Source organism: Mastomys coucha, unplaced genomic scaffold (genome assembly GCF_008632895.1).
Source record: "Mastomys coucha isolate ucsf_1 unplaced genomic scaffold, UCSF_Mcou_1 pScaffold21, whole genome shotgun sequence".
Lineage (NCBI taxonomy): Eukaryota > Metazoa > Chordata > Mammalia > Rodentia > Muridae > Mastomys > Mastomys coucha.
The window spans coordinates 126,405,494-126,415,493 of NW_022196904.1; the positions used below are offsets into that span (position 1 = coordinate 126,405,494).

Here is a 10,000-nt window from a genome sequence, read left to right on the forward strand (position 1 = left end):
AATTGTGAGCCTCATTAGTGACGGTTGCTAAGCAAAACACACACCTACCTCAGTGCATAGGAAGCAGATAAACAATACGTCACAGACTCTAATGACTCTGGTGCTCAAGACGACCTTTAATTATTATATTTTTGTTCCTATACCTTAGTCATTAATGTAGAAAAACAAATTAGTTTATTTTTGTGGACCACAGTAGATTCATAAATTGTCTTCCACTCTTTGTGTCCGTGGCATCCTTCACTGGAATAACCTACACATGCCCCCTTCCTTTCCCTGCATCTGTCTCCCCGTGTGCAGCTCTTGAATTCGTCACCTTAGGATGGAGGATCTGTCTCAAAACCATTTAGTTTTACAAGATCTTTGCTCTAAAGGATTTAATCCTGTTGTTTTGTTTGCACGTCACTTGATAGAAACCCTCACACTGCCTCCTCAGTCATTCATCCTGATCAGGGTCTCATGATTACTAAGGTGTCTGACAGAGGAAGTGGCTCTTGTGCAGGATAGTTCTGAGCAAGCAGGAGGAGTGCACTGCTGGGGGTCTTATACCCGAGTGTTTCTCCACTCTGTTTACTTGTTTCGCTGAAGTTCTCTCTTAACAAGGAAAACAAAGAGTCGGTCACCTGGAGATGCTTTTTAAAGGACTCATTTTATGCTCTCTTTCTTTTTTGACTTTTTTTCTCTCACCCCCTCCATTCCCAGTCTTTCACGTGAGTGTGCACACAAGCACACATGTATGCAGGGACTCCCACCAAGGATAGGAAATGGTCCACACAGTCCCCCTCTGGGCTAGCTGGGACAGGAAGTAACCAGCCATGGAAGCATGCACGGTGACTTTCTGGATGGGAGCTTGTAACAAGCCAAATGAAAACAAACCAATGGAAAGTGTGAGCAAAAGAAAGCCAAGAGACAAACCAATAACATGAAGTCCAGGGCAGGTGAGACAGGTGTGAGGACCAAGCAGACAGTAAGGGAGGAGGATGCTGGCAAGACCTGGCCCCTCTCCACCTGAGGGAAGCTAGCTCTGCCCCATGGGGCTGAGGCGGTCTGGTCGCCTGGTGAGAGCAACTCCACGGGAATTAACATAAAGGATGGTACAAAGGAAAAAAGAAGCATTGCAAATAAAAAAAAAAAATACATGAAGCATGTGCCTACCATTTTCCAGATAAGAAGGGGCCGTACCTTCTGACGGGTCTAGGCGGCGGGCCCGCCTCCCGTGTTTGGAATTGTTGTGCACAAACATGTTGTCAGACACGGCCAGCACGTGGCCGTCCACGTTGACTGTTGTCGATACAACGACCTGTGAAAACGAAGTGAATTTGAAAATGGAGTTGGCACAGGAAAGCCGGGGTGGGCACGGCCGCCTTGTGAGCGAGATAAAAGCCAGCTCAGAGGCTGCACTGCGGAGACTTCACTTACTCTGGAAATTCTCCACTGACTGAAGTGCATTCACAGCTCTGGTTGTTTGGATTTTTTTTTTTTTTTTGGCTAATGGCAGAGGTTTGTTTTGTTTTGACTCAAGATTGCTTCTTTTCAAAAAAAATAAATAAATAAGCCCTGCTCCACTAATTAGGGTTTAATCTCTTATTATGCTAACAAGTGGATTCAATTCAGAGAAATATTCTTCTAGCCATTAGCTTCCGAAATACCCCTCTAGCCACTCATTTGAAAACCTCTGTTTTGATTGATCTGCTCACATATTGATTAGATAGTTTATCTAATTTAAATTAGTTCACTTGAGACTAGCCTCTCTTGAAGACTTAAGAGGGAGGATTCAGTCCTCCCCCCCAAAAAAGCATCACAAAATTAGGGTTCTCACTGCTGTTCCTATGCCATCAGCAGATGATCCCTGGGTCAACTGTACAATTATGTTTAATATCTGAGGAGGAAATTCTTTGTACCTGGAAAAAAAACCCTAAATTTGAATTATGGATATGTTTTTCAATGCAGGAAAAGGATCCTTTCTCAAGCTCATAAGGAAGGGTGGCAAGGGCCCACAAAGGGCTCAGAGCATGTCCAAGGAAGAGAGGGCAGGCTTGTTGGCTGCCTCATGGAAGGAGAAAATGAAGCTACCACACAGAGAAACCACCTTGCTGGTGCCAACTGTTTTCTTCCCAGTGAGCTCACAGCAAGCATCTCAGAAATGCAACCCCAAAAGGCAGCCTGGCTGCAATGTTTCTAACAAGGCTGGGTCAGAGGACCTGGAAAAGCAAAGAGCCAAGCCTATATTTAATGTGGAGCTTGAGCCTGGATTTGACATAAAAGATGCTCAAGTGCTCCTAGAGCCCAACCTGGCCAAGTCCCGGGGCCAGCTCCTCCTAAGAGCACTGGGTGGGGGAGGGGGAGTGAAGACCGCCAGGTAAAGGGAAGGTGACAGGCCAATGCTAGCAAGGCTACAGCAAGCCTCAGTGAGTAGTGGCCACCAGCAGGTGGCCTTCAGATAGAAGAATACATTGCACCAAATATGCTTATGACAGGGTGAGGGATCCAGGGTATCAGGATCTCTCAAAATCACTGCAAGTCTCTTTTATAAACCTGAAATGGCACTAAGAAAAGGCCTATTAGTAAAACAAATAAAATAAATTGATTTTTTTAACTGATGAAAGACAAATAAATAGTTTTGCCAGGCATAGTGGTACACACCTATAATCCTAACTGATAGAAGGCTAAAACAGGAAAATAGTAAGTTCAGGGGCAGCCTGGGCTACACAGCCAGATTCTATCTCAAAAAGAAACACTCACAAGCAAGTAAACAAATTGAAAGTACATTGTGTGTAAAAGAGGATTCAAAGCTACAAGCTTGTATAAGGATATGTGTGTAGAACACTGTTTCTTAAAACCTCAAACCCGTAAGATCGTGGTGCAGATGAGTGTCGGCAGCAGTGCAGGGCATGGTACTATATACACTCTCAGCTACCGGTGGCACTGTCCCTGAATTCTTTCCCTCTTCTGTCTGCCTTTATAACAAGGTCTCAGTAACATCACACTGTCTGGATGGAAGATGTGGTCAGCACAGCCACGATGCCCACTCTAGTTTCAGGGTTAACCATCCTCTGTTCTGAAGAACTGGCATTGCTTTAGGTGCCCTGGCACCACTATGATGTCACCTATGGCCCAGTAATCTCTGCTTAGGGAATCCAGGGGCTGCTCTTTTTTGCCAAGAACCTCCCTGGGGTCCACCTGTAGACCCTGCCCTGAGTATTACAAGAACTTCCTGAGTGTGGTACAGAGACCTGCCAGTATCAAGGTACAGACTTAACCAAGTTAGATTTAAAAAAAAAATAGGAAAAGGCAAAAATAAAAACGTTTAGAGATGCTGTCTCTGCTCTGTCATCTATACAGAAAACAGTCACTGGGGGAAACAGAAAAAAACAGACACACTGCATTGTCAAGTACAGGCAAACCCTGCAGTGTGCCCATAGAAAGATACAAGGACTATGGCGCCATTGCAAGTATCAAGTAAGCTACGGTGTGCCAGAAGTCCAGATAAACCTTCTGAGAGGCAGAGGAGATTAAAGTGACCGGAGTCACTATGGTCTCACAATGCACAATGATGGGTGCCATGTTCCAGCATTGGTGAAACAAACGGAACCCTGCTATTCAGTCTGGTGTCACCTCCTCTGCCTAGATGGACCAACTGTGCCCATCCTTATGATCTCTTGTGTGTGTTTTTTTAAAGGTGTGTGTTGGGGGGAGGGTTGCATAATCTGGCCCAGTAGTTTACAAGAGCTGCTATCCCCAGCCATGAAAGCCAGTATGGGTGAACTAAAGACCTGCTTCCTTTAAAGGGCCATGAAGAGAGAAGATGGACATCACATACTTCCCTAAAGACCTGAATTACACAAAGAACCTTACAAACACTGTGAGCATCCCAGACATAGGACTCCCTTGGTAATGTAGCTCATCCAGGACTCATTTTCATTCTGTACATGGTTCTTCTAATTTTACAATGAAAATCAGCAAAACAGCCTATCTCATACAGAGAGGGCCCATGACCCTGACAGAGTCTTCTGATCATCTACAGAGACAAGAAAAATAAGGATGCTGTCATAGCTGGTCCTCGAAGCCAGGAAACTCCCCTCTCTCCCTTACAGACCAAATTCTCCTTGCAGGGGTGCATTGCTAACCTAGATTGAGAACAGACTAGTGGTGGCTGAACTCTAAATGGAGGGAACCAGACACCTGGGAACCTTGGAGGCCTGCGCTAAGCAAGTCCAGACCATTTATGAGGAGGCTCTAGACACCAAGCCTACTGGAGAGTTTGTATCATGGTCCTCTTCCCACTCACTACCCCCATACACAGTGACAGTCAATCAACCAGCCACTTTATCCCTAAAATGTGCATCTTCAGCCTGGCCAAGTCTTCAGAGCTGATGTCAGGTGGCTATAGGAAACCTGATCCTATCATCTTCCCTCTCCCTGCACAGATTCATGCATCTGGCATACTGAAAACACTAGATCATTTTAAAGTGTATTTTATTTGTCTGTTTCTAAATTATTTGTTTAATTCTATGTGTATGTGTATGTGTATATGTATGTGCCTGAGTCTAGCAGATGGACCACATGAGGGCAGATGCCCTTGGAGGATAGAAGAGATGTCAGAGCCCTGGAACTGGATAGGTGGTTGTGAGCCTCAATGTGTGTGTTGAGAACTGAACCGGGATCCTCTGCAAGAGCAGTAAGCATTCTTAACCACTGAGCCATCTCTCCAGCCCATTATCTGCCTATTTTTATCCAAAAGAATCAAGTTCAGTGTGTTGCTAGCCTTGGGGAACTGAAGAGCTTTCTGAAAAATTGAGAACTCTGAAAATTTGGCAGGACAGGCAGGTCGGGCTGGCACCTTGAAGAGATGCGTACCTGGAACCTCCGCATGTCCCGAGGGTTGCCCGCATTCTTCAAGCAGTTCTGATTGCACTTGAGGAAGAACTTTAGAAAGAATCTAGAAAAACACAAAGAATGGATAGTTACGGTTAGCTCACAGAGGACAACATCATCAACAAAGACACTTGCAAGGAATAATGGTAGACTCCACAGCTGTGCTGGCTGCCATGTAGCAGGGGATGCTGGGTGCAGATGCAGAGCTGGCTGGGGATGCTCATGGTCTCCACTGTAAGTGGCAACTTAGCACAGCTGTCTGACACAACAGAGCCCCAAGATTTATAACAACTTTGTCTTTCCAAGGGACCTCTTCTTGCAAGGATCTTTGCAGAACTATTAGCTTTTAAAGAGATGCCCTAGACAGAAACACCAGCATCAGACAATAAAGACGCAGAATGTCTAGTAAAGTTTGGATTTTTCAAGAAGTAACAATTTACTTTTAGCATAAAAGTATCCTAAAGTGAATTTGTGAAAGAAATCATAGTCAAAATTCTATTGAATGTGTTACATCTATCTGGTAAACACAGTTTCTAGAGTTTATCTTGCCAAAGCAAATACACTATCAAAGACAAAGTTTTAAAGTTACATTGGAGTGTGAGAGCAATCAAAATGAAATATATACAGGTATAAAATAATCCAAGAATAAATTTAATTAAAAAAAATAGAGAGAAATTAGCTTCAATAGGCCTAACCTTCCAAAAGGGAATGGGGTATGATGCTACCATGATTTATTTCTATGGATGGTCTCTTATGTGTTTTTAAGGGACTAGCTGGTGGGTTTTGGTATTGCACAAAAAGTCTTGCTCAGACTGAGCACAGGAGCAACAGGCCGCAGCCCAGGTGTGGATGAAGAGGCCAAGCATAGAAACAAGCTTCACTTCCCTTCTGATCTGACCTTGTATGCAGCAGAAAGATTCAGAAGTCCTGACAGTGGGTTTCAAGGCTCTGACGAAAATATAATCATCCCATCTTCCCTATCTCTACACGGTGACAGACAGATGTGCTGTCTTAGTATGAACAGGTGAGCACTGGGCAACCTGGATGTAAGGCACCCACTCATGGCTCTTATCCCTGCACCATCTCCATCTCTACTCGCAAAGAGTGAGCAGAAGGTGGATTTCCTGCTAGCACACTGCCACTGTGGCTAAGAGCCTGTGCAGCAAAGCTGCATAAAGTACCTACTCTGTTTTCTCCCCAAATGTCACCTGTCTTATTTAGAAGTTGATTGATGTTTTATGGTACTTCATAAATTTTCCTGGAATTTGGTCTTTCATGTTCAGGGTTCTTCGTTAGTGATTATAATATAAGAAAATAAAAGACTCCACTGGCTAAGACTCATTTCTCTTCCCAACACATCCTGGAGGACTCAAAGAGGGCAGAAAGAATCCCTTTGATGAGGCTCAGAGTGGTGGCCATTCAATTAAATTTTCTTACATACCATGAGTCCTTGCTACTTTGGACCAGAATTTACATCTTTTATTAACTCACCTCACCTATACACTTAGCTCACAATGCCTCTTAACACCATCTGCCATCAGCTACAGCAAGTCACTTGATATTCCACCCACCAATTTTTCCTAACAACCACTGTGCAATTAAACTCCACACGTTCTGCAGCGAGGTAAATTAGGCGCACCTGCGGCCACACTGCATTTGAACTGCATCAGAAAGGGCCTAACAAGGTGAGGGCGCCACAAAGTTACCGTCCTGTCAGGCAATTAGGTTTTCACTTCAGGGACAGCCACACGGTGCAATTATGCCCCACATTACCACCCGGCTAATCTTCTGAGCAGGCGCCGGCCGAGAAGCTGCTCATCCGCAAAGGTACCTGCACGGAGCTAGTGTAGGGACTTTTTGTAAAATGAAAGATTTCTCCCTCTCCTGAGGAAGTTGCTCTAAATTCCTTGATGTCTGTTTAGCCAGCTTGGCTCTTTTACCTCCAAGATGGCAGAGTGGATTTTAAAGATATCCTAAGCATCTTTTGGGTGATCTGGAGTTTAACTATAATCATCAGTTTACAAACTACAAGAGCAAAACTGGGTGCTGGATATCACAAACACACTGAGCACTGCAGGGGGCAGCTGGGAGCAGAAGTAGGCACAGACATCATACACACATGTTCATACTTGTTCTCTCTCTTGCTGCTGGCAATCACAGCTCTGTTTCTATGTAGAGTGTGTAACAGCAGTGGTCGTGGGTACATGAGAAAGATCTACTGGGAACAACCCCTGTGCAGAATAGGTTCCTTACCAAGCTCCCAGGCCGCAATGACACAACGTACACCACAAGCCAGCACTACCTTGCCAGGCCAGAGGAAAACCTCCCAACACAAGAAGAGCTTATTTTAACCCTGGTTTTGCTTCTGTTTAATTCTAGGATGCAATTAAGGATTCATAGGTGGGAAACGGAGCCCAGCCAAGGCAGGCCTGCTGACACTGCGCACTGTTGTGTGGGAGTGGATGCGCTCCACGAGGTGTGTTGTTGCAGTGTTTGGGAAAGAGGTAAGAAACCAAACGCCCACGCACAAAGTCCAATGGTAATTCCTACATCTTTTACTCAATTACCCTTTAATTGGCTGTTTCCTAAGAAAAATCTGACAACCACTTTACATTTCTCAGTTCCAGAGTCTGGTACACAAAGGATTTAATACTCATGTTATGAAAGGGAAAATCCTCTCTATGTCAGAAAATCTTTGGCTTTAGCACCAATAAACTCTTTATTATTGCTAAATGTGGATTTGCTGCCCAATCGCAAAGAGGCGATAAAAATTCTAACCTGTCATTAGTACATTATGCTTAATTGTGTACAGTGTGTTTTCCCCAGCATCTGCTGGCCCAACGTCAAAATGACCGTTATGTGCACTAATTCCCTGACCCCGTCTTTATTTCCCTAAAGACTCATCATCTTTCACAATGGGTACCAGAGTAAATCAAGCTTGAAATATGGGCTTTATTTACTTGTTTCTTACAGGCAGAGGGGAAGACAGTGGCTAAAAACAAACTGCTCTGTGCCAAGCTATCCCCAGGAATATTCCATTTGGAAACATCATGAAAAATTCCAGAAAGTTCTCAGGCAGAAAGTGAGATGCCATCACTGTAGAAATAGACTTCCCTCGGTGTTCTCAGATGAGGGAAGATACCATGATGATGTTCTCATTCATTCTTGAAAGGGCTGGCTCACTCTTCTAATGCCTGAGATTGCCATGACGATGGGCTGGGGGAGCATGAGAACACAGCAGGGCCCTTGCCTGGAAGGACAGTAGGACTAGCACAGTAGCCCAACAGTTTAAGGTAGAAATCCTCTCCTGATAGGGTACCTATCGTCCCGCTGCAGAAGGGTGTGGCCCATGGCACCCAATGAGGAGTGCTCAGAGTTTTGCTTTGATGATGTTCTATCAGAGACCTAACAAACAACTCCAATGTTAACATGAGCACTGGGCAGCCGAGGAACAAAGCTGCTTCCGGAGAGACTAGAAGTAACAGGACCCACTGTTTCCACCAGAGCCCGATGTGGGGATCCCAGGATGAGGGGTGAGCAGAGCCCCCACCTCAGTAACTAATTTCAAAGTCGGCTCCATCTCTGTGTGTTTAAGCTATGAATTAGTTCATTTATATTTACTTTTATGAAGCTGATTAACCGAAGCTTCTCTATCTGATGAAAATCATTTTAATTGTAGTGTTAGGCTCCTGTGTAATATCCATTACATTATGAACTGTTTAAATTCTACATGGGTATTGTGTAAATTGGCCCTTTGTGAGCTAGCAGGCAATTAGGACCAAACAGCTCTCCTTTAAACGGCTACAGAACTTTGTGGTGGTGTTCAGGACAATCAGAGACAAAGGAGGCTGTTTAATTGTAATTTAATGGAATATCAAGGAGTCCGTGGCATTAGACGCTGGCAACAGAGAGCAGGAGAGAAAAATTAACTGCAATTATGTTTGATTAAAGCTATCCTTCTCAATAATCAGCAGTCCTGACAGGCCATGGGGCTCTAGTGGGCTCCAGGATGGCAAAAGGTGTTGAGCAATATTAGGGCCAATAAAGGGGATATTAGCATAGCTAATTACAGCCCTGCAAAACCTGTAAAGGGGGCCTCTGTGTATTGTAATGTGGGAAATAATTGGCCAAGGCCGTTATCAATTACATAAGGAATGAATTTGGTTTGTCAGAGAAAAGCTGATGAGATGCCTCTCATCTGACACCAGCCCTTCCTTCATGTTTCCAGGAGGCTCCGAACTCACCCACGTCCATCAAGAGCTGAGCTACCAGTGGCCAAGTCACTGATAAAATCAGCAAGGGTTAGGTAATTAATACCACTCACCTCCTCCCTCCCTGACACTGATGCTTTTACCTAACAGAAGCCACTAATCATGCAGTAATGATTTCTTTCCCTCTGGTCAAAGGAAAAGTAGATCCATTCTGTAGAAATGTGGCGGGCTCCGAGGGTGTACCCTTGTGACTGGGGAGGACAGGGGAACTTGGAAGAAGTCTCCTTCGAAGTCTCTTCAGACACCCTCAAGCCCACGTAGTCAGGCTTCTTTGAAGGCTGAAGGTCCTCTGGAGCTATTCAGTGCCGCTCTACAGGGACTTTTCATTTAGTTGGCTTTCAGTTGTCAAGGAGCAGACTGCTCCAGAGTTTAGCTATGCCAGAGTTTGAAGATGTGAGTGAGCTACGGAACACTGAATGGCCCAACCCTCGTGAATGACACACACTCAACCTAAGGGTCCCAAAGTACCTCTGGAAAGTTAAGTAGCGGAGTGCCAAGGAGAGAGTTCTGGCGTCTCCAGCATCCCTCCTGCACCTGCTTCCAGCCTGTCTCTAGAGGTATGACCTTCTCCTAGGCCACAGTCATGTGCAGCCTGGGAAAATGGAGGCTCAAAGGAAAACTATGGGTGCTTTTTCATGGGGCTGAGTGGCTCACTCTGAGCTGTCGGTCTGAGCCTTTAATGAACAATACACTCAGGTGATGGTGGGTAGGTCTCCAGGCCATCAGCCAAAACCCCAAAGCAGTCCTGTATAGGTCAGGACGTGATGACACTGCGGGCTTCTGGGAGGGACACACCCAGCAGTTGCAGATAGGCTCTCACAACTTTAGTTACTACTATTTTAATTCATAAGAGCCTG

General features: G+C 44.9%; 1 protein-coding gene across 10 annotated transcripts in view; it reads right to left on the reverse strand.

The window, feature by feature from the left end:
• Ebf3 (EBF transcription factor 3) overlaps window positions 1-10,000 on the reverse strand; it is a 119,045-nt gene that overhangs the window by 36,059 nt on the left and 72,986 nt on the right. For 7 of the 10 annotated variants that reach the window (XM_031388658.1, XM_031388663.1, XM_031388664.1 and 4 more), the window contains exons 7-8: window positions 4,855-4,936; window positions 1,153-1,297 (exon numbers count right to left, since the gene is read on the reverse strand). In XM_031388658.1, coding sequence (XP_031244518.1) covers window positions 1,153-1,297; window positions 4,855-4,936 — 227 coding nt within the window. The remainder of the gene's footprint in view (window positions 1-1,152; window positions 1,298-4,854; window positions 4,937-10,000) is intronic. The other 3 variants (XM_031388662.1, XM_031388660.1, XM_031388657.1) reach the window with 1 other exon arrangement.